General features: G+C 35.6%; 2 protein-coding genes across 2 annotated transcripts in view; both read left to right on the top strand.

Moving 5' to 3' along the window:
* LOC127530014 (227 kDa spindle- and centromere-associated protein-like) overlaps positions 1-5,264 on the top strand; it is a 29,311-nt gene extending 24,047 nt beyond the window's left edge. Inside the window, exons 7-9 of the mRNA XM_051935572.1 lie at positions 3,152-3,256; positions 4,527-4,631; positions 5,156-5,264. Coding sequence (XP_051791532.1) covers positions 3,152-3,256; positions 4,527-4,631; positions 5,156-5,264 — 319 coding nt within the window. The remainder of the gene's footprint in view (positions 1-3,151; positions 3,257-4,526; positions 4,632-5,155) is intronic.
* Positions 5,265-11,036: 5,772 nt separating this feature from the next.
* LOC127530077 (uncharacterized) lies at positions 11,037-27,428 on the top strand. The gene is made up of 4 exons (XM_051935842.1): positions 11,037-11,234; positions 17,805-17,924; positions 20,761-20,835; positions 26,947-27,428. Exons 1-4 carry the CDS (start codon positions 11,058-11,060, stop codon positions 27,202-27,204), a joined length of 630 nt encoding a protein of 209 aa, XP_051791802.1. The 5' UTR covers positions 11,037-11,057; the 3' UTR covers positions 27,205-27,428.
* The last annotated feature ends 219 nt before the right edge of the window (positions 27,429-27,647 follow it).

Below are 27,647 nucleotides of genomic sequence, written 5' to 3'. Positions count from 1 at the left end.
TTCAACAGTGGCGTGTTGTCTTGAGTAATACAGCAACATGAGAAAACTCCAGTGTGCAGCTATACACTACCAAACTTCATGAGACCTCCAACCAAATTCAGAAACAGAAATGTAGATGTTAGTAAGAATAATTTGATTCTCATTAATTCAGCATAACATTGGAAAAACAGTTTAAGGAGAGAGAGAGAGCGTTTTTTTTATTTATGTGTATGTGTGTTTACTGACCCTTGGGGAGTTTAACTTGTGCTGTTTCCTTTTGTATCAAATCTAGTATAAAAGCCAAATGTGTGTTTGTGTGTGTGTCTGTATAGTATGCAAATCCACACCACTACAATTGGCATAGATTCCCCATTTGTATAAGAGAAAAAACTGCAGGCAATATTTCCCTCTCAGCCCCCCCATATCTGTACATGTGGCTGCACAAGAGACATTAAGACAAAGTAAAAAAAAAATCAGATCTATAAATATACAGTACATGTAAAATGTACAGTAATTCATTAGTTTCAGATGGCAAATATTTTTATTTAGCCACATCATTGTTCCTTTGGACAAAGATCAACCTGCGATATCTGCTGGTCAGTCTTGAAAGTGTGGCAACAAGGTCTTAGAAAACACAGAAAATCAATAGTCTGCTATGGCAGAATGAGAGCAGCAAGAAGTCATGATATTTAATAACAGCTTTAATTAACACCAAGAATTGGCTTCTCATTAAGAAACTGGTTGGAATGAAATTGGCTGGAGTTTGACATTCCAATTTAGTTGGTCATCTGTTAGCTTGTTTCACATCTCATTTCTGTTAGGCTGCCATTTAATGAAGAAACAAATCAATTCAGAGGACTGATTCCTTAAAAACAGGGCTATTATGTTGAAGGGAAAAGGAGTTAATTAGCAGTGAAAACTACTCGTTGATTAGGAAAAAGGTTAGAATTAAAACCCGTGGCTACTGCGGCCCACCAGGAACGAAGTTGGACACCCCTGCCTTAAGTTGTTCCCCAAGCACACGTGTGTGACAAGTTAAATTCTGTTATTTTGTCATTCTGTATTTTTAGAATCAATATATTCAGGCTCTTTGGAGAATTATTTAAGTACTGCATTAGTGCTTAGACAAACATGTACTTAAAGTAATACAGTTAGTACTTTTTTGTGGTTTATAGTCAAATTTTAACATCCAATACATTTTTTTTCCAACAAAGAGAACTTAATGTCATAGAAGATTGTGAGAAATACAAAAAAGAACTTCAAGACATGAAGCAAGAAAAAGATGAAACCATGAGAAACATAGATATTCTCAGGAAGAGGTGAGTATGAACTAGCTTGAATTTTAAATTATATATTGGGGTTTTATTAAGAATAACTTACAAAAATATTATTTTCTGTAGATTATGATAACTCCACTTGTGCCATTTGCACAAAAACAACTGTCACAAACTGGAAAGACCACTGATCAAGGGTCAGGGCACCTCCTTGATAAGCTCTATTTTAGTGTTGGTTGGGAAATTAAAGAAAATAATAAAGAAATGGTCTCTGAATAAAAAGGTAGTTGTGATTGCATGGAGTACAGAAACGCTGTCTCTCTTGCATACAATTCCCAAAATTAACGGTCACTTCCAGTGACTTGATTTAATGTATTGAGTACTCAGGAGGTGTTGTCTGGCATCTCCCTTGTGCTCCTCTCAGAGTTGTGTATGAAGGAAAAAGAAAAGTTAGCAACAGCACTCCCTCTCGTAACTCACAAGACTTGAAGGTGTCTCCTAAGTGCTTGTGTGTGACACAACATTATCTGTTGACTATTTGAGTAAAGTTTGTGAATTTGATTTGACTGTTAAAAAAAAATTCTCAATCAGAAATACAATCCAGTATTTAAATATAGAACAGTAGTTCTGTACTGGGCAGCATGGTGGCACAGTGCTCCCTGTTTGGAATTTCAATGTTCTTCCCGTGTCCGTATGGGTTTTTATTCCCACAGTCCAAGGCATTTAGCTTAGTTGGATTTGCATTTCTATTTTCACCCCAAATGGGTATGTGTATGATTACACTGCAAGTGGCAAAAACCCTCTTAATGGATTGTCCCTGCCTTCTCCCAATTGCTTGCTGGGATATGTTCCAGCTCCCCTACAACCCTAATCTACATAAGCAGTTACAGAAGATGGAGAGATGGATCAGAACTATATTAGAATCAGAAGAAAAGGGTCCTCAAATAGGCCCAAACACATTTATCACTATAGTACACTTTGATTAAGTTTAAATGGAGTAATTCATTCTTTTGTATAATTATATAAAACTGGATAACATTATTTCCCAATAAAGAGAAGACCATATGTGTATGTCAGGGAGCATTAGCTCCTCAGATGGACTATGCTTAATACTCGGAATTGCACTATGGAAAGATTGTACCACTTTCAGTGTCATCTCAGAGCTGCAATAATAAACACAACAACCCATCCTTTCAAGGATTTTTCCACTGATTTTAGTCCGCATTTCTTAACACTTTGGGTGTCTACTGTATGAGAAAGGGGTTTTAAATCCTCTACATGCACTGGTTACAGTTGAAAAAAATTTGTGGTGATCTGTCATGGAACAACCACACTAAAGAAAATAACAATGGTAACCCAGACTTAGTTACTGGTTGTAAAGGGCCCTTCATAACAGTTGAAGCTTGAGGACCTCAATCCTATAGGTCCACCACTGTGTCAGTGAAAAAAAAATCCAATATAGTAGTACTTTTCCACTAGATTCTTAACTCATTTTCTTGCCTCACATTATTTAAAGCTTTCTCAAATGTTATTTAAGTTATTTACCAGATTTGTTAAATTGTACTCATGAAAACGTCAGATTGTTGTGTCTAGAAATTAAAAAAAATATATAGCATTGAAATCAAAATTGAGAAAAGGCACCTTAAGAGTTTGAAAACTGATATTTTTCTAAAAGATGCCAGCTTTAACATATACAGTTTTTAATTATTAATTATTAAGATTATTTTTTCATTCTCTGTATTCTTAAATGTTAATATCATCTGGCTCTTTGGCGAATTATTTAAAAACTGCTTTAGTGCTTAAACAAACAAGTACTTAAAGCAGCAGAATACAATTACTACTGTATTGTGGCTTATAATCAGTTTTTAATATTGAATTTAACTTTTTTTCTAACAAAGAGAACTTGATTTAATAGAAGATTGTGAGAAATACAAGAAAGAATTTCAAAACATGAGGCAAGAAAGAGATGAAAGCGTGAGAAATCTAGATATTTTCAGAAAGAGGTAAGTGAGAACTAATAGGTGTGTGAATGTTCACCCTGCATTTGGCTAACAACCTGTCCTAAGAATGTTCCTTCCTTCTCCCAATTTCTTGTTGAGATAGGCTTCAGCCTTCCTGTAATACTGCTTTGCATAAGCAGGTATAGAAGACAGAAGATGTTCACCACTGTATTAGTACTTGAGGAAAATTGTCCTGAAATAAACCCAAACCTTATTTACCAACATAGTACACTTTTGATCAATTTAAAAATTTATTCACTTGTGTAATTATATTAAACAGTATAACTGTATTTTCAATAATAAAGACCATATGTGTCCAACAGGAAGCATTACTTCCTCAGATGGACCATGTTCAGTATCCAGAATTGCAGTGTGGAAAGATTCTTCCACTTTCAGTGACACCTCAGAGCCAAAATGGTAAATAAAACAACAACACAAATTATTCACGACTTGAAAAATTGTTTTATACCTAGCTAGTATTAAAGATTCCTTCAGCATAAAATCCACACTCAGGCCCGCCAGGTGGTCCCAATAAATGTTTAACAGAAATGGATGCAGCAGTTAGCTGAGGTGCTTTCAGTTATTCTCCCAATGCTATCAGAGACTGCAGACATTTGGAGAATTGCTTATTACAGCAGGCTACAATGTAATAGCCTCAGGATTTAGCAGATCAGCATTTTTGGTGTGCCAGTGGGTTGGTGAGTTAAAGATGTTGTGGGGTCTTAATTGATAGCATATGGTAATACTTTTTATAAGTTTAACATAATAACTATTTTGGTACAATTAACCAATCAGTGTTTTAGTAGAAGTTATGAGGATCAAGTTCTGTATGGAGTCTGCATGTTCTCTCACTGACCCCATTGACAGTGGATTTTTCTTCTAGTCCACATTTCCACTTTGATGTGCAAGAAGTCTGTGTTAAGTTAACGCTAAAATTCAATGTATTCAATGTAAGTTAGTGTTCAGGTGGTGGTTGTCCAGTGATGGAATGGTGCCTCGTCCACATGTGGTTCTTGCCTTGAACTTGATGCTGCCTTTATAGGCCCAGCATCACACAACTTTGGACTGAATTTAGTGGCTGAAGTAAACAAATTAATGGATGTGTTTATTTAATTTTCTATTATTATTGGAGCTGTACTATTAATATACTATATTATTGTATTAAAGGTGTTTTATGTGTAAATAAAACTTGCTTTTCTTTACAATGCTATAAGCAAGACATAAAACTGTAAAAGCACTTTTGCTCATTGGATACATTTTCTTTCAAAATAAGTCAAGTCCTCAACAAGCAACTCCAGAAAGAACACCAGAATAAGCTACAAATACTGATGCTGGAAAGAGATGATCTGAAGCGAAAACTTGAAATATTAGAGAAAAGGTATGCAAGAATTAAAGTTAGTAATTTCATGAAAATTAAATGAAAGTATGCATTAGTAAAAAGTCTCTTAAATGAGAGATTGGAACCTTCTTGATTAAACATGTCCCTTTCCTTCCATTTGCTATTAACTGTTTTTCCTTAATTGTTACCATCTATGTTTTTAGAATACAAGTAGATCTTCTTTTTATTTATAAATTATGTCTATCTAATATGAGTTTAGAATTAGACCATTTTAATGTTCTAATTAGCATCCTGTATGTGAAAAAAAATTATATATAGTTCAAAATGAATTTTAATGAATAATCTGTCTTACCTCCAGTACTCCTCTACTTTGTCACTCTTAATTTCCTTTTTAATAATATTCAATTTTCTTACAGGTTTCTTTTATTAATGCATTTCCTTGACTGGAAGAGCAAATACTTTTGTTACCTCATAGCATGTACAGTAGATCCCATTCCACTTTTTGGGGTGCATTTCATTCCTGTACACCTTTGATTTTTATTTCTGTCTTGCACTCTCTGTAGTCTTCTAGAAGCCAATTCCAGTGATATAAATTATACAGTACCTCAAAAAACAGGCACAGCAATGGAAGTGCGGTACTGTAATGACCACGTATTGTGTATCGAACAGTGATCTTAGTGTCATGTATTGAATTTAGAGCTGCACAAAAAGAAAAGTCCTTTTAAACACACTTTATGCTTGAACTTGAAAGAAAAAATACTAAAGTCTTTTAAAGGCACAGAGCAGTTGTCTCTTAACAGAAGTTAAAAGAATTCTAAGGCGTCTTTCTCAGTGTTATCGAGCTGCAGAGGGGCTGTGGCCACAAGCACCAGTCTGTAAGACAGAAAAGCCAGCCCTGGAGTGAACTGCATCTATTGGCAATACCCAGCAGTAAAGCTTTCTGTTACCATGAGATATGAGACTTGCAGAAAACTGCATCAATAAAATCAGTATCTCTCTGAAAGTGTGCTTTCTATGTAATTGAATCAGCTCTAAAAAGTGAGAGCACAGCCTGATTGCTCACATTACCCATATGTGTATGTTGATGAATATGAAATACTGCTTTTAAAAGAGTGAATATGCCTTAGGGTTAGTTTAATTCAACACCCATAAAGAGATAAAATTGCAACACCTTAGATTAGATTAGTTTTTTTTATTGTGTCATAAACTACAAGAGCACACTGAAATACTTGGATGCAGAAACATATATAAATTAGATAGATAGATAGATAGATAGATAGATAGATAGATAGATAGATAGATAGATAGATAGATAGATAGATAGATAGATAGATAGATAGATAGATAGATAGATAGATAGATAGATAGATAGATACTTTATTAATCCCAAGGGGAAATTCACAAAGAGAAAATATAACTTAATTAAGATAATAAGGTGATGTTAAATAAATAAATAAATAAATAAATAAATAAATAAATAGACATAAGAAGAATGGCCTAATATATGTAGTGCATCTTGAATGATAATCTTGCCCCTTTAACTCGGTGGCATATGTTTAGACTGTGAGAGGAAGAAAGAAGAAAACTTTTTTTTTTCCCTTAAAAAAAAAATTAGTATTACAAGTCCTACTTAAGAGAGATGAAAAGCAATACGGCATTTGCTGCTGTCATGAAAGTTTAAAAATAAAAATAAAAGAAGAAGGGTCTTTGTACATCAGAGAAAAGAAACATCCATCCATCCATCCATTTTCTAACCCGCTGAATCCGAACACACGGGGGTCTGCTGGAGCCAATCCCAGCCAACACAGGGCACAAGGCAGGAACCAATCCCGGGCAGGGTGCCAACCCACCGCAGGACACACACCAAGCACACACTAGGGCCAATTTAGAATCGCCAGTCCACCTAACCTGCATGTCTTTGGACTGTGGGAGGAAACCGGAGCGCCCGGAGGAAACCCACGCAGACACGGGGAGAACATGAAACTCCACTCAGGGAGGACCCGGGAAGCGAACCGAGGTCCCCAGGTCTCCCAACTGCAAGGCAGCAGCGCTACCCACTGCGCCACCGTGCCGCCAAAAAGAAACATATAGTCTGAAATGAAGATGACACATCCAACTCTTAACTAAAAGCCTCAAACCCACTAACTAACAACAAATGTGCATTTTAACAGGCCATTAACAGGACCACTTAATCCCACTTTTGTAGAGGCTAGATGGTAAATAATGTGTAAGGTAAGATTTACCTAATTCTAATATTATTTTAACATGATTTTATATTAAATCTAAAAAAAACCCCTATTTTTTGTCCTTTCATTAATTTTCAGTCAACTCGTAGTTGTTTTTTTAATTTACAGTATGTAAATAAAATTAAAGAGTGGATGCTTAAAACTCTTGTTTTCACTGAATGAAAATATGCAACAAAGATGAACAATTGAGTATCAGCAGAGAGTGTCCTGCATATAAAAGCAAAATCTTATATGTATGGAACTTCACTGGGTCTTGTAGTATAGAATGAATTTTGTAGGTATGGTTCTGTAATTTGCTGTTGTGCTAAAAATTCATTGCTATACAGTACATTAGAAGAGAGACAGAAGGCCATTGGTCACCACTGCCCTCCTACTGTCGTAGGCCAGCCAATGAAATGTATCGATTCCTGGCAAAGTCAGTAGATAAACTGTTGAAAAACATATTTATGTGCTCATAACAGAAAATATGTCAGTTGTTTAATGCTAAAAAAAATATTCAAAATAAAAAACTGTCTTTCCAGGCAGTTAAAAGTGACACCAAATGTTTAAATGCAGCAAGGTGTCAATTTGTAACTTTTAACTCTGACTTGCATAGTATCAACAGTTGATCTAAATCAGCATTTTGCAGAAAGTATCCAACTTGATTCTTAAAGTTTTAAAATAAAAATTTGCAGGACTTCATTGAGTTAAGTCTTGGATCATAATGATGCTTCTCTTCTTGTTTACATCCTGCAAGTCCCCTTGTCATTACTGATCCATTAGACAACCATAAATTTATTGCAGACTCTCCTTTAATCAGCACAGCCTTGTAAAGAGCTGCCATTTATTCAAGTGTCTTGGCAGATTTTCCTACCCATTAAATATTCTTATACTTCAGTTTTTAATTTGTTTTACAATTCTCTGTTTGGAGACTGGGACATTCTTAAGGAAATACAGTGTGAAGAAATATGAAGAGATTCAGAAAAAGGGTTGTGGTTACTGAAGGTATGCCACATATAATAAAAGAAGTAGTAAACAGTGAACAGCTGTGTGCAAAATTATAACCCACACAGGTCATTAATCAGATTAGGTCACTGCTGGTGCCTGATGTAACACACAGACGTTGGTTCCATTATTGATTGCTGACTTCTGGTGATGAGGCTCTTTGTATATTGTCTTGGGAGGAAGAAGCGGGACTTCAGGGTTGCCAGGAAAGGAACTGGCATCAGTGCTGTTGTGGGTGATCAGTTCTGGACATAAAACAGGAGCAGGTGATATCTCTCTCGCTCAGAAGTGCTATTAGCTTTTCTCAAGCCTTGTTCTGCACCCCTAGGTGCTCATGTCTGACACAAGTTTGTTCCTTTAGTTTTTGGGTACGTTTTTAGCTTTTTTTTTTTTTATTTGTGGAATTAGAAAAACTTTTAGAGTTCTTGTGTTTTTTTTATATGAATTTGGCATTTTGCATTTTAGTTTTCTACATGCTACTATTTTTATATTTATATTTACAGCATTTTCATGTCATGTATTGTGATTTTTGAAAAAAATAATATTAAAACATTATATTAGAGTAAATCAAATTAAACTGAAGGGGTACAAAACTATAATTCCATTATTTTCTGTGACTTGACTGAAACACAGGAATCAAACCAAAGTGTTGTGGTACAGTTGCTGAAAATACTTATGTGAGTCTCTGCTGAAAGTCAAATTCAAGATGGACATCTTTTACTTGCACAAAGTAGTGGAGCCTTCATGCACTCTTGTTCAGTGCAAAATGACAGGCTGAAGAAATCTACATAGCATATCTAGAAAGCATTTCAGTTGTATCAATCTACATGCAAATAAAGTATATTCTTGCAACATTCCTGCGCCATAAAGAACCATCCTGAGATACCAAAATTTTTAATCATTAAAAGTTTTTGTAAATATCTGGTTCGTAGTATAAGACTTCATATAAGTAGAGAACAAAATAAAAAGTTAATGTTTTATGAGAATTGGCTCCAGCAGACCCCCGTGACCCTGTGTTAGGATCTAGCGGGTTAGATAATGGATGGATGGATAGATGTTTTATAAGATCATGTATATTTGTAAATGTTCTGATGCAAATTAAGTTAGGATATCTTAGTTTAACTGACAGGCATGCAGTTTCTAGCATTTTTTTGTTTACAGCACTTATTGTGGTAGCATGCCCTGTTGATCCTGAAAAAAGTCATTTCAAGTTGCTATCTGAGACATTTTTAGTGTTATTGCAGGAGGAAGGAGTGCAGTTTGGTGTAAGGTTTGGGGCTGGATTCCTCCCGTCTCCTATATTCATATTCAGATTTTCCTCACCCCCATTTCTATAGTCATCTATTGCTTTGCAATGATAATTGATCTGCAGTCATATGATGAGAGAGTCCACAGAAATAAAAGGGGGAGCTGTGTTTTACTTTTTGCTCAGTCATTAACCTTAGTGCCACTTTGTCTTTTTTGACTGTGACGTCTCACATGCTTATCTACCATTTAAATACATGTGCCTGCCTTGTGTGTTTTTTACCTACTGCCTTCTTGAATGTATGCTTGGGTTATTGATTTTTCATTACATTTTTCTGCTTATAGCTCCTCTCCTGACTTCTTGTCCACAGCTCTGAGCATGTTGTCCATTGAAAGGTGTAGCTTGAAATTGGGTTTTTTCATTTTACCTATCACTAAAATCTTAAAATGAGTCTTGGGAAAATGAAGAATTAGTCAGCAACTACAACAGTAGTGTGTTGTCTTGAGTAATACAGCAACATGACAAAACTCCAAGTTCTTAATTGTGTGGCTATACACTACCAAACTTCATGAGACCTCCAACCAAGTTCAGAAACAGAAATGTAGATTTTAGTAAGAATGATTTGGTTCTTATTAATTGAGTATAACAATGGAAAAACAGGGGGGTTTAATTTGTGCTGTTTCCTTTTGTGTCAAATCTAGTATAAAAGCCAAATGTGTGATTGTGTGTGTGTTTGTATAGTATGCAAATCCACACTGCAACATTTTGCATAGATTCCCCATTTGTATAGGGAAAAAACTGCAGGCAATATTTCATTTTGTTCTCCCTCTCAGTCCCCCATATGTGTACATGTGGCTGCACAAGAGACATTAAGACAAAGTTAAAAAAAATCAGACCTATAAATATAAATGTATTATGTAACACTACAATTCATTAGTTTCAGACAACAAATATTTTTATTTTGCCACATCACTTTTCCTTTGTACAAAGATCAACCTGAGATACCTGCTGGTCAGTCATGAAAAGTGAGACAAGTTGACCAAGTGCCCCACCTTTATCATTTCTCCGTAGACATAGGTCACCCTCTTTATTGGTTTGCAGATAGGATTGGGTCCAGCTCTTACTAACTGAAACAAATCTCAAAATTAAAATCCTTTCTTTCACAGAAGAATTTGGAAATAGTGATTCATGCTTTTTTTACATCTCGGCTAGATTATTGCAATTCTCTATATGTCGGATTGCCCAAATCTGCCCTATTGTGTCTTCAACTTGTTCAAAATGCAGCAGCTAGATTTCTAACCAGCACTAGAAAAATAGAGCATATCTCCCCTGTACTGGCCTCTCTCTTTACTGGCTACCAGTGAGATTTCGGATTAATTTTAAAATTGTATTGTTTGTTTTTAAGGCCTTGCATGGGTTCAACTCAAAATACATCTGCAATCTCATTCATCCCCTCTCAGCAATGAGGGCTTTGAGGTCTTCTGCTCAGCTACTTCTTGCAGTCCCAAGATGTCAGCTGAAGTCTAAGGGTGACAGGGCTTTTTCAGTTGTTGCTCCTTAGGCTTTGGAATGATCTGCTATTCCACAGCAGATCTTCTCCTTCTATTGTGGTTTTTAAGACTCGGTTAAAAGCACACATTTTCTCTACCATATTTCACTGTGGGTAAAGTCATTGGGAGGGGGAGGATGGAAATGAAATATTCATTAACAAACTGTTTTACATAATTGTTTGCTTTATGGTAGTCTTGTATGTTCATTTGTACAGCACTTTGTTACAACCTGTGTTTATAAATGTACTTTTATAATAAATCTGACTTGATTTGACTTGCTTTACCTACATAATTCAATATGTGAATGTCTCTTCTTAACGTATTTTTTAATGTTTCTCGCATGCTTGGAAAATTCATAGTCTATAAGGAAATAACAAATAGAGCAAACTCTTTTCAAAATAACAATTTCTACAGGTTGAAAACTGCAGTTTCTGAAAAAATGAAACATGGTGGACATCTTTCAGAAAACATTTTTGACCCTTTCCAAGAGTCAGAACTCCTAAATATGTACCGAAGGCTGAAGAAAGAGTGCTGGCCCCACCTGAAAGACAGAGTTTTACAGTTTAAGGAAAGGAAATCAGTGGAGTTCAATAGACTGGGTGCTACAATTATGAAGGTCAGTTTTGAGCTTTTAGTTTCTCTAAAGAGATTTAGCAATTGATTTAGTAAACTAATTATAAAATGCTGGATTTTTGTATTTATATAATTTTTTGGAAATCTTCACTTTTTAACATAATTTGAACAATTTCAGCATGTACACTAATGATAAAAATATTTTAATGATAATTTTAGACTTCAGCTAAGACTGGCAAGGTGATACAAGAATGGCAGGAAAAGCTGATATCTCCAGGAGACTGGATATTTGGGTTTTAGGGCAAAGTTAAAAATATATCAATATTCATGAGATGAGAGTGTACTTGATTCAAAAATATTAAAAGAAGATATTATAAAAAAGAGCTGATGTATTCTGTACATACATAAAAACACAGGTTACCACTTTTTATTAGAAGACTTCATCCATCCATCCATCCATTATCCAACCCAATATATCCTAACTACAGGGTCACGGGGGTCTGCTGGAGTCAATCCCAGCCAACACAGGGCTCAAGGCAGGAAACAAATCTCAGGCAGGGCGCCAGCCCACCGCAGGGAGAAGACTTCATATTAAGACAAAATTCATCTGGCTATCGAAATTCATTCATTTATCACTTTTTACTTTAAGACTAAATTCACATTGCTGTTCTTAATTTTGGATAGATTGCACTGCCCTAGGCTTTTTAGCACATCATGTTCTTTGACTTTTTTTTTTAATTTTATTAATTTTATTGTAATCATTCCATACAAATAGATCAATTTTTACAAAAGATAGGATTGAAAACAAGTTGCCCCCCACCCCTGAGAGAGAGAGCATGGCCAACAGAGTAAAACTTAAGGCTTGTAGACTTACCTAAATTGACAAGCTTAATAGAGTAATAGAGATAAATGGAGAAGAAAAAGAAATGTGGAGATAATTGCTTCCTTGGTGCATTTAGAGCTTATTTCAAGATATTATTGATTAGATCTTGCCAGGTTTTGAAAAAATTCTTTACAGATCCTCTAACTGAATATTTGATTTTTTCCAATTTCAAATAGTATAAAACATCGGTTTCCCACTGACTTAAGAGAGGAGAGTTAGGATTCTTCCAGTTTAGCAAAATAAGTCTGCGTGCCAAAAGTGTAGTGAATGTAATCACAGTTTGTTTGTCCTTCTTCACTTTAAACCCATCTGTAAGAACACCAAACACGCTGTTAATGGGTTAGGAGGGATTGTGACACCAAGGCTGTCTGAAAGGCACTTAAAAATTTTGGTCCAAAATGATGTTAATTTGGTGCAGGCCCAGAACATGTGACCCAGTAAGACTGGGACTTGATTGCAGCGTTCGCAGGTTGGATCTTGCCCTGGAAACATTTTGGACAGTTTTAGGAGAGACAGATGTGCTCGCTATATAATTTTGAGTTGAATAATTGTATGCTTTGCGTATATGGAGCTTGAGTGAAGTCTCTGCATTGCTATTTTCCACTCCTTTTCAGATATATTGATTAAGAGATCTTTTTCCCATTGTCCTCTTGGATCTTTAAAAGGGAGGGACTGCAAGATAATTTTATATATTGCAGAGATGGTATCTAAGTCCTTGAAATTGAGCAATATTTTTTCTGGCATGGAGGAGGGTGCAAGATGAGGAAAATCGGGCAGGTTCTGTTTAACAAAGTTACTAATTTGAAGATAGTAAAAGAAATGTGTGGCTGGAAAGTTAAATTTGGAGTGTAATTGTTCATAGGATGCAAAAATGTTGTCTATATAAAGATCTCTAAGCAATTTAATCTCAAATCTTTTCCAGATATTAAAAACTGCATATGTTTGCGAGGGTTGAAAGAGGTGGTTCTCATGCAGATTCTCCATCTTAAAATGCTTTCTACATTGGTTCCATATTCTGAGTGAGTGAAGCATAATTGGGTTATTAGTATATTGCCGATAACTTGCATTTATTGGGGCACAAAGCAGGGAATATAAAGAAGTACTGCAGGATTTTACTTCCATTGCGGACCAAGCCTGTGTATATTCATCTATTTGTATCCAGGTTTTTATAGCTTGTATGTTTGCTGCCCAGTAATAAAACTGAAAGTTGGGTAGAGCCATGCCACCTTCTGCCTTAGGTCTTTGTAGGGTCGCTCTTTGGATACGTGGGTGTTTTGAGTTCCAAATAAATGAGGTTATTGTTGAATCTAATTGCTTAAAAAATGATTTAATAATGTATATTGGAATGTTTTGAAATAAAAAGTAGCTTAGGAAGGATATTCATCTTAACAACGTTAATTCTTCCAGCTAGAGTGAGATGAAGGGTTGACCATCTATGCAAGTCTTGCTTAATTTTTTCCATACAGATGATGAAATTTTGTTGATAAAGAGCTTTATGTTTACTTGTGATGTTTACCTCTAGGTATTAAAACTTCTGATCTGTGATGATAAAAGGGAAGGTGTCCATTCTAATATTGTGTGCTTGAGAATTCACTGGAAAGAGCACACTTTTATTCAAATTAATTCTGAGACCAGAGATTTTTTGAAATTCTGTAAGTGCTCTTAAGACTGCAGGCATAGAATTTTGTGGATCTGATATATACAGTATCATATCATCTGCATATAGAGGAATTTTCTGTTCCAGTCCTTCTCTGAAAATCCCCTTTATCTGATAAGAATTTAGACAGCGGACCGCCAGTGGTTGAGTGGTGACTGCAAATAGCAGTGGTGACAAGGGGAAACCTTTTCGGGTACCACATTCTAGTTTAAAGTAGTCTGAACAAATGTTGTTAATACAAACTGAAGCTTCTGGATTGGTATATATCACTTTGATCCATGCACAAATGTTTGGGTCAAACCCAAATTTCTCTAATATAGTGAAAAGGTATTTCCATTCAATCATATCAAATGCTTTTTCTGCAACTAATGATAATAATATTTCTGGGGTGTTTGACTTTGTTGGTGAGTATATTACATTAAACAGGCGTCGAAGATTGGAAAATAAGTGTTAACCCTTGATAAATCCAGTTTGATCTTGTGATATTACTGAAGGCAGCACTATCTCCATCCTTCTAGCTATGATTTTTGAGAGTATCTTAACATCATTATTCAGAAGTGTAATTGGTCTATATAATGCACATTGTGATAAGTCCTTATTTTGTTTAGGAAAGACGGTGATTAATGCTTGGCGAAAAGTTTGAGGTAGAATTTGATTGTCTCTAGCTTCTGTAAATGTTGCTAATAGGAGGGGAGCTAGCTGAGTGGAGAATTTCTTATAAAATTCTGCAGGGTAGCCATAAGGGCCTGCTGCTTTCCCTCCTTGAAGTGACTTTATAGCATCTAGTAATTCTGATAGCGCCAGAGGTTTATCCAGTTCCTCCGCACTACAAGTACCTATTTGTTTCATCTGTAATGTCTCCAGAAATGCATTAGATTGTGTATTGTCTTCTTTAAACTCACTAGAATATAAGGATTTATAGTAGTCTCTAAATGTATGCATCATACTTTTATGGTCAATGATTTAATCTCCGTTCGTGTTGGTGATTACTGGGATTGCATTCTGAATTTCTTGCTTGTGGATTTTTTGAGCTAAGAGCTTATTAGCTTTCTCTCTGTGTTCATAGTAATGATGCACTGGATTTATAAATTAGTTGTTCAGTTTCTTTAGTTGTCAAGAGGTTGAGTTGTGAATGCAGAGCCTGCCTTTTCCTATGTAGAGCCTCGCTTGGAAGCCTGGCATGTTCTTCATCTAGTACTTTTGTTTTTTAGCTCTGATACTTTCTTGGTTTTTAATTTATTCCTGTGGGAAAGATATGAAATAATCTGTCCTCTTAAGAAGGCCTTTAAAGTTTCACAGAGTATTCCTGCAGAAACCTCTGAAGATGTATTTGTCTCTAGTAAAAAAATGATTTGTTTGGATATAAATTTAGTAAAGTTCTCGCCTGGTAATAGAAGTGGGTTAAGGCGCCCTCTGCGAGGTGAGTGTGTGGGGCATAGTGACTTTAGCTCCAAGATTAGAGGTGCATGGTCGGAAATAACAATAGCATTGTACTTGCAAGATTTAATCGTAGGCACAAAATTATTATCTATAAAGAAATAATCAATTCTTGAGTAGCAATGATGTACTGGTGAGTAGAAAGAATATGTTCTTGAGTTTGGGTTTAGAAACCTCCAGGGGTCTGATAAGTTGAGGTCAGTTACAAACTGTGTAATTGTCTTTGCAGTGTTAGATGTCAACCCCACCTGTGACAGGAGTCCTATCTAAGAATGGATTTAAAACACAATTAAAGTCCCCATCCATTATAATTTTATGAGTGTTCACATTGGGAATGGATGCAAACACATTTTTCATGAATTCCTTATCATCAACATTTGATGCATAAACATTTATCAAAATCATTTTACAGTTAAATAAGTTGCCCATGACCATCACATATCTCCCTTTAGGATCAGATACTACATCTGATGCTACAAATGAGACCGTTCTATATATAAGGATTCCCACACCTCTAGTTTTCTTTGTAAAGCTAGAATGGAACATTTGGCCAGTCCAGTCCTTTTTGCAGCCGGAACTGATCCTTGCTTAGTAAGTGGGTCTCCTGTAAAAATACTATTTTAGCATTTAAACCTGTTAGGTGAGAGAATATTTTCTTTCTCTTTAATTCGTGATTCAGGCCTTTAACATTCCAGCTCACAAAGTTAACTGTCCCATCATGGAGACATTGATTCTGAATTTTTGATTTAATTTTATAGTCTTAACTGGAAGTGAGACAGCTTTAACCTTAATTTCCTATTTCCCCACGGGTAATTGCCATGCAGCCTATTGTTACGTTGGTAGTTATAATTATAAGGATTAAAAGGATAATTAGATATAGCCTGCTCTCTTTCTCCCCCCGCCTTATCCCCCCACCACCCCCCATTTTGCCTCCCCACGTGATGCTGGACCCCACTTCACAAAGTCCCAGTCCTCTAACAAACCTAGAGACAGGGCACGTCCAAAGCAAGACAAGCCCCCACACAGCGGCGTTTGAGGATTAGAAAGTAGAGATATCTATTGCCAATATAGTCTACATACTATATGCCTAAAATATAATCATTAACACACTATAAGCATAATATATAAAATCTTCATCAATCTTAAAGTATTAAGATAATAAACCCAGGGAATGGTGGTGGTCCAGGATATGCATAGTAAATCCTAATGCAATAATAACAATAATAATAAACCAAAGGTATGATGTTAACAGTCCCCTTTAGTGTAGTAAAAAGAAAAAAAAAATTTCTTCCACACACATGTCTATAACTGTAATTAAGGCATAAACAGAAAGCATCCGAGTAATGTAAAGGATGTATAATTATAATACCTGTATCATTACTAGTGGATCACAGCAGGTGATATCTCCTTGCCATGCCATGACAGGAAGCAATTCACTATTGTGTTTCAGAATAGTCTCAGGATCAGCTTTCTTAATTCCTTTTCTGCTTCCTCCTTGTTGGATAAGACGTAGTATTGGCCTTGAACATCCACTTTTAGTTTGGCAGGATACAACAGGTTGTATTTGATAGTGGCTTGCCATAACTGCTGTTTGATGTTGTAGAAGGCTGCACGTTTAGCAGCTGTTGCGGGAGAGAAATCTGGGAAGATATGAATGTGGTTATTTTCAAATATAATTTCTTGCTTGTGTCTGAGGAGTGCCATCACATCTAGCTTACATAATAATCTCTCAAAGCGAACAATAAAACACTTAGGTCTAAAGATATTTGATCCGCATATGCGGTAAACTGCTGCTATCTCGGTATCTGATTTAAAATCCTCTCCAATTATTTTAGAGAATAGTTCAACTGCGAATTTCACTGGGTTTGGACTTTCATGATTCTCAGGTAGACCTTCAATTCTAATATTATTCCTTTTGCTTCCATCTTCCAGAGCGGCAAGTCTGTCTCCGTGTTTTTTGCATTCAGAATTGGCAGCTGTTGCTTTTCCATCAGCGGTGGATGCTAGATTTTCAGCTATTTCAATTTGAGTCGTGAATGACTGCTTAACATTATCCAGCTGATCGGCAAGTGTGCTCCGTTTAGACGCATTTTCTTGAATGTGCTCCTCAATTTTTTCCAGCATACATTTAAAGCCCGTCTCAAAGCGAGTATATATGCATTTCTCCGAGTCTTTATTATCCTGCATAATTCACATTTTTGTCTGAATTAAAAGACGGTATTTATCTTTGTAGAATCACTCTTTTAAAACTAGCACTTTACTTGTAAGGGACTGTATTGCCTCACAGCTCCAAGACACCATGTTCAAATCCTGACCTGTTTATTGTCTGAGATGTCTTGTTCTCCACATGTGTCTGAGTTGTTCTCTGTATATTACAGTTTTCCCACTATATCACAGAATTGCATGTATTTGGACATTTATTGACTTAAAAATGGCCCCATGTTTTAGCATATTCAGTAAAGGGAAAGATGGCCGGAATTTCTTGATGAGTACTGACATAACTTTACATTCTCAGTAATAAAATTTATCAGTTTTTATTCTGTAAAAGCACCTTTACATGGAACTTTATAAAAAAAAACATTATAATACAGTATAATTCAATATCTCATTCAAAATGATTTTCTCTTTTTCATCAGAACTCTTTTGAAAAGTCACAAAATGTTATGAAGGAAAGAATGGAGAACATCATGGCTTCCCTTGTTTTGCACTACAGTAAGGAATCAGAAGAATCTGAAGCTAGAGGTGTTCTTGAAAAGGTACATTAGTGACAGTCAATATAACAAATGTATCTCGACAGAAGGTAAATGGAAATGGGAGAAGAATGTCCACACTCTGCAGAGAGAAACCTACAGTTCCCGCCTCAGAATTGCCGACTTTTTTTTACATATAATAACAAGTAATAATAGTAATACACCTTATTTAATTGCACCTTTCTAAACACTCAAGGACACATTGCAAGATATAACCATAAAATAGTACAATTACATAAATAAACCAAAGAATAAAACACACATCTATAAAAGAATACTTTAAAACAGCAAGTAATCAGAGCAATTTAGAAAGATACAATCTTTGGAACTGAGAAGGCAATTCTATAAAGACAGGTTTGAAGATGCTTTTTAAATAAAGAAACAGAATGAAGAGTCCGGATATAATGAGGGAGGGAGCTCCAGAGCCGAGGTGCCACATAACTGAAAGTGCAACCTTCCATGGAAGATATAAGAATAAGAAGAAGGCCAGAAGTAGAAGAGTGCAGTGAGTGGGTCAGTGAATCATCTTTAAGAAAATCTTTTTAAAAGTGTGAACCAGATCTTGAACTGCTTTGTAAGTGAAGAAAAGAATCTTAAAGTCGAAACGATATTTAAGTGGAAGCCATTGATGTTTGTATAAAATTAAGTGTAATGTGGTTATTAACCTTAGTCTGACTCAATAAATGTGCAGAAGTTTGAACTAAAAATTTGACTAAAAATTAATCCTGAAGATTATTCAGGATTCAAGACAATAACACATTGCAGTAATCTAGCCTTGGTGTGACAAATGCATGAATTAGTATCTTGACCGTAGAGTAGGAAAGTAAGGGAACAAAGTCTTGATGTATTATGAAGGTGATAAAAGGTAGCATGGTATATAGTGTTAATGTGAGATTGAAAAGAGACAGTGCTGTCAAATGCATCAGTAAGGGTTGAAGATGTGAAGGAATAGGCCTGTCATTGATACAGATGTTAACATTTCCACATTTTGATAGGGCAGTTTTACAGCCCACAAGAAGGATTTCAGACTTGGTACTGTTAAGCTTTAGCAGACATGTACCATCCAAATTTTAATATAATGGCAGCAACTAACCCAAGAGGATAGAAAACAAACCTGAGGTGGTTTACTAGAAATGTAAAGCTGGATGTCATCAGCATAATAATGAAACTGAATACCATGATGATGCATAACAGAGCCAAGGCAGAGGAGGTAAGTAATAAAAAGTAAGAGGCCCAGTATTGAGCCCTGTGACACACCATGGGTAAAAACTGAAATGTGAGAAATAGTTATTCAGTTGAATAAACTGAAATCTATTAGCTAAGTACAACAATGAATAAACAATACCAGTTATACTCATAGAAGACAGTCATTCCAATAGTAATATGCAGCAATTTTAAGACAGACTTCACCAGGGAAAAGGAAATAATTAACAACAGTCTAAATAGGAATGAGGGGAAATAAACAAGGTTTGATTAAGACGATGGGAATAGTGCACAGTTGACATGTTAATGAATTAGATTTACGGACCATCACTAATATCATATCATTAACTGGAGAGGAATCTGAAAAACAAGTTATGACAGGTGAGCCAGTTCTCATCCAGGATGGAAATGAAGGTAGTGCAGTGCTGAGTTGATCATCTTCTTCTTTCAGCTACTCCCATTAGAGGATGCCACACCTGATCATCTTTTTCCAAATGTAGTGCTGAGTTAATGATGAATGGAATTAGGTTTATATTGGAAAAAAATTTAAAAAAGAACAACAAACTTCTGTAGAAACTCTAAAAGGAAGAAATACAATGAGAATTTAGAAGCTTATTAACTGTTGAATAAAGAACTTTGTTATTTCTTTGACAAGTACTAATGATAATAGAATAATACACATACCCAGCAGCTGATAGTGCCTCTTTATATTTAAAAGATTTTTCTACATATGCTTAAGCATATACAGTCTGGCCAGTTCTTTTGGACATGCGTTCCAATCGACACCCAGCTTTTTTCATAAGACGCAGCTCAGAGGCATACCAAGGTGCACTATGTTTAAAGGAAACTCTCCATGTTTTAACAGGAGCTAGATTATCTAAACACTGTGATAAATAATAATAATAAAAATAATAAGAATAACATTATTTAGATAGCACCTTATCATATATTTACATGCAACTCAAGGTGCTTTCCACAGATTTATCAATAAAAACAAAGATATACCACAATTATTTGGATTATTGTCAGTAATGAATATTCTGATAATTTCTAATAAATGCAAGTATACTAAATACAAAATCAACCAGGTATTGTTAAGCAAAATGTAACCACTAAAGTCCAAAACAAACAGGGAAAGAATTCTTACAAATCAAAGAACTAAGAACAGATGGTTGATGATTTTTTTAGATCACGAAAACAAATAATACGAGTATGATTTGATAATTGAGTCAAGATTAAAAGTAACAGCTTTATGATCAGAGATTGGAAAATCAAGAGCAATAGAATTAGAGGGAGTTGACAGAGAGGAGCACACTTTTACAATGAGTAGGGAGAGTAATATGCCGAGTAATACCATCACACTCTAAAAACAATAAAGTCAGCAACAAAAGGACTCCCTGGAGGGTCAATGTTAATTTTAAAGTCACCAAACAGTTAAATATTTGGAGAAAGGAGAGTAGCTGAAAAAAAGAAATGTTGACAGTTCAGCAATAAAATGGTTACATATTTAGCCTGTACACACATTTCAAATAAAATCCATATTTATTAGACAAAATGAATAGCGAAGGCAGCTTTCTCATGTGTCACCTGCATTTGTATCAAATCAGACTAAAATTTAATGATTCTATCTTATATTTAGGTCCTTGAAAACCAAAAATTTCTACAAATGAAAGTATTGAACTGCAACATGAATTTCTTAATGGAATCAGTTAAGGTGAGTTTTTTTTTTTTAATTTTTCTTCCTGTCTGGAAGTGTTTTCATTAGGGCTGCTGTTCAATTAAAAAGTGCAATCACGATTAATCGAATGATTAAGATTTTTAATCAAAATTAATTGCAAATTGATTGCAATTTATCATATTTCCTTCCAGCATACTAATTAATTTCTTTAAAGCTGAAATAACTTAGTAATTAATCTCTAAGAAAAAAAACAGCTAATAATCACTTGTTCATGCATAGTAAATTATTTCATTAAGTTTATTGAACAGTTTTGTGAAACAGAAATAACGGCCAACAACTGCAACACACCCACCTTCTGGGGGTTGCTATAATATTTGGGAAAATTAACACATATGGTTTATACTGCTATGTTGCAAAACAACATATCAAAAGCACTGTCAATTACACAAACAATAAAATATTAAAAAAATAAAGTAATAAAATCCTGGTTTAGTTCTTGTTTGTAATCAGCACACCACAGCTCTTATCTGGAGAGGAGAACTCATTAATTAGATTGAAAATATGTATAAGTTAGCCTTTGAAATAGCAAAGAATAGATTGAAAAAAATATTCTAAATATATATCTAATAGGGATATTTATTTAGATGGTTTATACTGCATATTGTCCAAGAATGTATTATTTATGAATTGTAAAATAATTCTAAATATCCTAACCTTCAGTCCAGATGACAGGAAACATTAACATGGTTCATTTGCAGTGATTATTGTTATATTGGTTATAGCATAAAATAGACTAATGTAGGTTATAATTTAGGCTACCATAGGTTAGATACAATTAATTAAGTAAAGCAGCATAACCATGTCTGCTATGGGGGACGTTTGAGTCGAGCATTTCTACTCTGTGTCATCTGCTGCTCAAACATGGGTAACACCTGCACCATGCTGTTTCAGGTCAGATATCCCTCCATTGGTGACCAAAAAAGCACCATAGCAAACATTTTCATCACCAGGGGCAGGGCTAACCCACTGACATTCTGTCTCACACTCCCCTCAAATTTCAAGGGTGAACTTGCATTAGCAGATATCACAGCGTGTACAATCTCATTCTGGATATCCCACTATACTATGCAATGTGACTTTTTTTTTAACGTCAATATGTGAAAGCAGCATAATGGTAAAGACTTCTTGTCTGCCTGAAATGTTAAAGCGGCACAAAAATGAAACTCATTTACTCTGCTCAAATGGTTTGTTTCAATTGTTTTCATGTTATTTTCTGCATTTTGAAGAGCTATTGTATATATGAAATGACATGTATGAAAATATAGGTCAATCCTGTCCTTTACTGATTCAGTACAGTACTTTGTACTTGACAATCCCATATTAAAAGGGATGAATGGGGACTACACTGGTGTGCATAGATGAAAACCTTTATCATGGAACAACAAAGGAAACAATCAGGTGCCATTACTAGACTTGGATTCCTTTGATGCTGTTTCAATAAATGGGAAGTGTGTCAAATTGACCAGATTAAATATATGAATTTAGGATTATAAATTTAATTGCAGAAATTTATAATGTGTTAATTGCAAATGCTAAGGGCGATTAATCAGTTACTCTTCTTTTCAAATTCTGAATGCTTCTGTCTGCCATTTAATGCTTAAATAAATTTATTATTATTATTATTATTATTATTACTATTATTATTATTATTATTATATAAAGGAACCACCGGAAATGTGCATATTCTCAACTAAGATAAAGCAGTTACTAAATAAAGAGAATGAGGTATTTGGCAGAAGCAACTTTATGTGTACTGAGTTTTCCTGTGGAGAAAATAGTAATGTGCATTAAGGTGCAATTTTGTTTGGAAAATACAGTAATACCTCATATTGTCTTATTTACTTGGTGTTTGGTGCCGAAAACTTTGAGTTCCGCTGTGTGGTGACGTTGTTGGTCGGTGTTGTTTGTACATGCCAGTTCAGATCAAACTTGTGTTTGTGCTATTTGCAGTGTCTCATTTCTGTTGCATTTGCAGTGTCTCATTTGTTTTGCATTTGTGACTTTTATATTTGACCCATGACTATGAAGAACGTTCCTAGTGCTAGTGCTAATCTTAAGGTTCATGCTCTATCGTTAGAAGGTAAGGTTAGCATAATTAAACATCATGAAAGGAACTTATTTTAGTTCATGTTAAGGATGAAATTTCAGGAATAAAGAACATCATCAACAACAGGAGAGACAAGGTTTATGAAGAAGTTAAAAAACTTCTCTATCTTTGGATTTAACGGAAGACTCCTCAGTGTATTCCCATAAGCCAGGTGTTGATTTAGGAGAAAGCGTTGTCTTTATTTGCAGACCGCAAGAAAAGGTTTCCTGATGAGAATGACACAGAATTCAAAGCATGTGCAGGATGTTTTATGATGTTTAAGGAACAATAGGGTCTTCACAAAGTCAGGATCCAAGGTGAATGTGTGTAAGCTGATGAAACCGGAGCACCCAAACTGCCTGCTACACTGACTAAACTTATTTAAGAAAACGGATTTGTTCCAGAACAGATATTCAACATAGATGATACCAAGGAGGAGAAGGTTGTGCCAGGCTTCAAGGTTTCAAAAGACCGTTGGACCATTATATCAAGAGGAAACTGTATGGACGACTTTAAGCTAAAGCCACTACTAGTGTCTCATGCCCAGAATCCTCGAGAGCTGAAGAACATTCCCAGGGCATCTCTTCCATTAATATGAATGTCAAATCAGCAGGCTTGGGTGACTTGTAAAATGTTTGAGGATTGATTCTTCAACCACTTTTTACCAGTCGTGGAGAAGTTCCAAGCACAGGTATGAGCAGTATTTGAAGGAAGCTGTGCCCTCAATTTGTTATAAATTTCAAGAGTTTAACGAGATTAACAAGGACTTGGTGACATTGAGCACTCAGCTGCAAATGGAGTTGGAGGAGAATGATTTCATTTAATTATTTGAGTCAGACAAGCAGTCCTTGATGAACGATGAGTTGATGGAGCTTCACGAACAGCAGCGGTAAGAAGAAGAAAAGAGGTAGAGCCGCGTTGCTTCACCATCAAGAAAATGCAGCAGGTCTTTGTGCACATCGAGAAAGGTCTTGCATTCTTTGAAAAGATGGATCCCAATACTTGGTGCTTTTCAAAGATTATCGGTGGATGTCACAATGTTTTGGCTCCATATAGGCTCATCCTAGTTGAAAAAAATGAGCAAGAGAATTCAGGGCACTCTGGACCAGTTTTTGCAGCACGTCGACGCTCAAGCTCAATCGTCTGCTACTGATGAGAATCAGCAGTCAGCATCTTCAATGTAACCTCCTCCTCCTCCTCCAACTTCCATGTCATCCCCAGTGAGCAACATCACTCACATAGAATTTTTTGGAAAATTATTTTTCTATTTTTTCTTTAATTTAGCATTAATAAAGTTTAGGCATTTAAGGGAAATGCTTATTACGTGTTTTTAGGGGGTCTAAATAAATTTTAGGGGGTTTTCATGTCTTTTTTTGACTTAAGTCATCCATTTTGGAACAAATCATTGATGTAGGGTGAGGTATTAATGTATGCAGCTTGTCTCATTATTGTAAAACATACTCCACTCCTCCACAGTCATGTAAATGAAAGACAGAAATAGAATTGATTTTACAGGTGTGCTATGGATTGCATGTTTTACACAGGTGCAGAAAAGGCTTTAGATAGCAATATTCCTTACTTTTCACTACCAAAAAAACCTTTTTTATGACTTTAGTATGACTTCCAATTAGGGATGGGAATTGATAAGATTTTCACGATTCCGATTCCATTTTCGATTCTGTTTAACAATACGATTCTTTATCGATTCTACTATCAATTCTTATTTTTAAAAAAGGAGAACACACGGGTCGATTAGCTTAGAACTTTGTTTTATATCTTTGAACAAGATAGAAATTTAGGAGTAGCATGACCTTACAAACCCAACAGTGAGATCTTAAGAGATCCACAGCTCCTCGATGGGGTGCCACAGGGTCCCCAGAAAAAAATGTGTAAATGTAAAATAATAATAAAATAAATATTCTTCTGTAGCAATAACAAAGTATAACATAAATTATTCTGTGGCAATTACACAAGAATGTCCAGTAACATTTACACTCTCCTTTTTAAAAGTATATATGAGCTGAGCACTCAAAAATAAAACTACATCAGCCAGCAACAAATACAATCAACTCAAGTCCAATGGAACTGTGCACAGTGCAATTCTGCAACCATCAACTATTTTGACAGCTACATCCATGTTGGCCGCATTATCAACAGTGGCTGCCACAACCTTGTCTTTGATACCATACTCCTCCAAGATCTCATCAGTCTCCTCTGCTACAGCTGTCCCTGTCTGTGCGTGGTACACTGGTTTGGTTTTGAGGACTTTTTCTTGAGCCTGGCCATTCCTGACATAATGCAGCGTTACTGTGAGGTAATGATCTTGACTAAAACTTGCCCATCCATCTGCAGTGACGGCTGCCTTCAACACATGTTTCAGCTCAGAAATGGAAACGGATGAAACATCCGGTAAGAGGAGAACACGCAAATTTGACATTCCCTGACTTAGCCTACAATTAAACACATTCACTTACCGAAAATCGGGGGCATCTACTGTGGCAAATGGGTGCAAGCCTTTTACCACAAACTGCGGTGACATTCGTCTATCCTGGCCTGTGTCATTTTACTTTTCCCCACCTCTGTGAAAGGAGAAGCTACCGGTAGACTGCAGCGAGAACTGCCAGCATCTGAGACAGCCAGACTCTGTCTGTCTCTCTCGTCATGGTCATCTAAATGCAATGCACAGTAATAGCAGGTTTTGCAATAAGGCAAATCGCGCTAACATAATATGCAATGTTAGTTGATTAGTTACCTGCCGTATTAACGGGAGAGGACCTGCAAACGTTACCACTGCTGCTGGGTTGAGATTCACTAGTCCGGAGCGGATCAAAAACACAACATTCATTTAAGGTTATCGCGTGTTTTGTGTGCAAATGCTTTTGCATATTCGTAGTGTTTCCTCCCTTTGATGAAATATCTACTTTGCAAGTATTGCAAGTTGCCCTGTTGCCATCCTTTCTCGTAAAGTATGACCAAACTTTTGAGCATTTGTGCCGCTTAGGCGCCATGTTTCCTGCTGGGTAAATGACGCTACGCAACACGGTGACGTCATTCGAGGCGACTGGAATCGATAGGGGAATCGTTTGCAAAAATGGCAAACAATTCCAAGGAATTGAAACAGTGGGAACCGGTTCTCAACAAGAACCGGTTTTCGATTCCCATCCCTACTTCCAATCATAAAGACCTGTTTGAGATGTAAACCCTACTTTTATTGGGAAAGTGAAAGTAAACAGTGCTGAATATAAAGCAACAAGGATTCAAAAATTAACGCTATGTGTTTAAATTGTGTTCCTTTGTTTTGCTTTCACTTTGCAATTACCTGAGCAAACACCACCATGTCGGATAGTCAAAACAGCAGCTGTGAACCAGAGAACACAAGGTTTGCTTGAGGTGCTAATTAACAGGCTTTGAAAGTTTAGCTTTTTTTTTTATGAAGATCCTTGACTTTAATTGTGTCCAGTTGTGTTCAACATGGCACTTAAATGGGAATTTCACTGTTAACTTTATGTTCCAATTTTTTTAATTTTCTGGTTGTTTTATATTGTCTCTTTGTATCTATGTATCAAGCAATTTGATATTCATGTCAGGTCACCCAGTGTAATGCAGGTGGAGGTTGTATTTACTTAGAAAGAGAGCATTATTTGCTGATAAATTTGTTTTCTAGATATAATATTTGGCAACCCATTTTTTTAATATTTGAGGTTTGAGACCATGACTTTCAAACATGTCATTGTAACTATGAGGTATAATATATGAAACTCTAGTCTGATTTTAAAAGTTTTTTTATTGTCATTCTTTGTATATCACTAATGCCTATTCTAGTAAGCAATAAATGTTAACTATTTTTAGCCTTGTAAGGAAAAACACCAGTTGATCCTATTAATTTCTAGGCTTGTATATAATTGTATGTATAAATTTTGCTAAATAATCAATATAGTCAAGTGCATTGGTAGAAGTAGAATTTTGCCCAATAAAGCTGTATAATGTATAATTTTTTACAGGATATTTGCCAGTCTCAAAAGCTGGATGAGAAGGAATTTTCTCTTTTCCAAGAATTTGCAGCTGAATGTTTCAGAGTAGGTGCACTAATGTATCTGCACAGTCCGGAGCTGCTGCCATCCTGGCAGACTGAAGTCGATGGCTTCAATTTTATCACAGGCTTAGAAGAAGAAATGGTCATTTTCCCAGCAATTACAAATAAAAAACAAATTGTGTGCCCTCCTGAGATTGTTTCATACAACTTAAGCATAAGAAAATAAAGTAAATCACTATATCATATAGTAATGTAAAATTGATAAAATGCCAGATGATGTATCAGGATCTTCTTCACAAAGTCTCACCTACTGTAAGCTGATTTGTTGGTGTCAGTGGTGTTAGCCACATTGTTTCCTGTGGTTAGCCAACAAATCTCAGTTTAATCATAGTACAAAAAAAGATGAGAAAAAGCATTTAGGCCCAAATTACTTACAGTGCAAACTATCAAGTTAATATTTGAAGGACCCCAACTGGAGCCAACATGTATACCTGCCACCATGCTCTTCAACAGCAGAGGAAAAGGAGGTGGGAAGTCACATTCCCTTTGACTTTTTATATGGGATACTTGTTTTTGGCAGTGTTTGTTATTTTTAGTGTATGTTAGTTACAACAGTTAGTATGTTAGTAACCCTTATTTGCTAGGCAATGTATTAAGCAAACACATAAA

This window comes from Erpetoichthys calabaricus, chromosome 13 (assembly GCF_900747795.2).
Source record: "Erpetoichthys calabaricus chromosome 13, fErpCal1.3, whole genome shotgun sequence".
NCBI lineage: Eukaryota > Metazoa > Chordata > Cladistia > Polypteriformes > Polypteridae > Erpetoichthys > Erpetoichthys calabaricus.
Note: the sequence above shows the minus strand (reverse complement) of the source record. Positions and strands in the feature narration are given on the sequence as shown.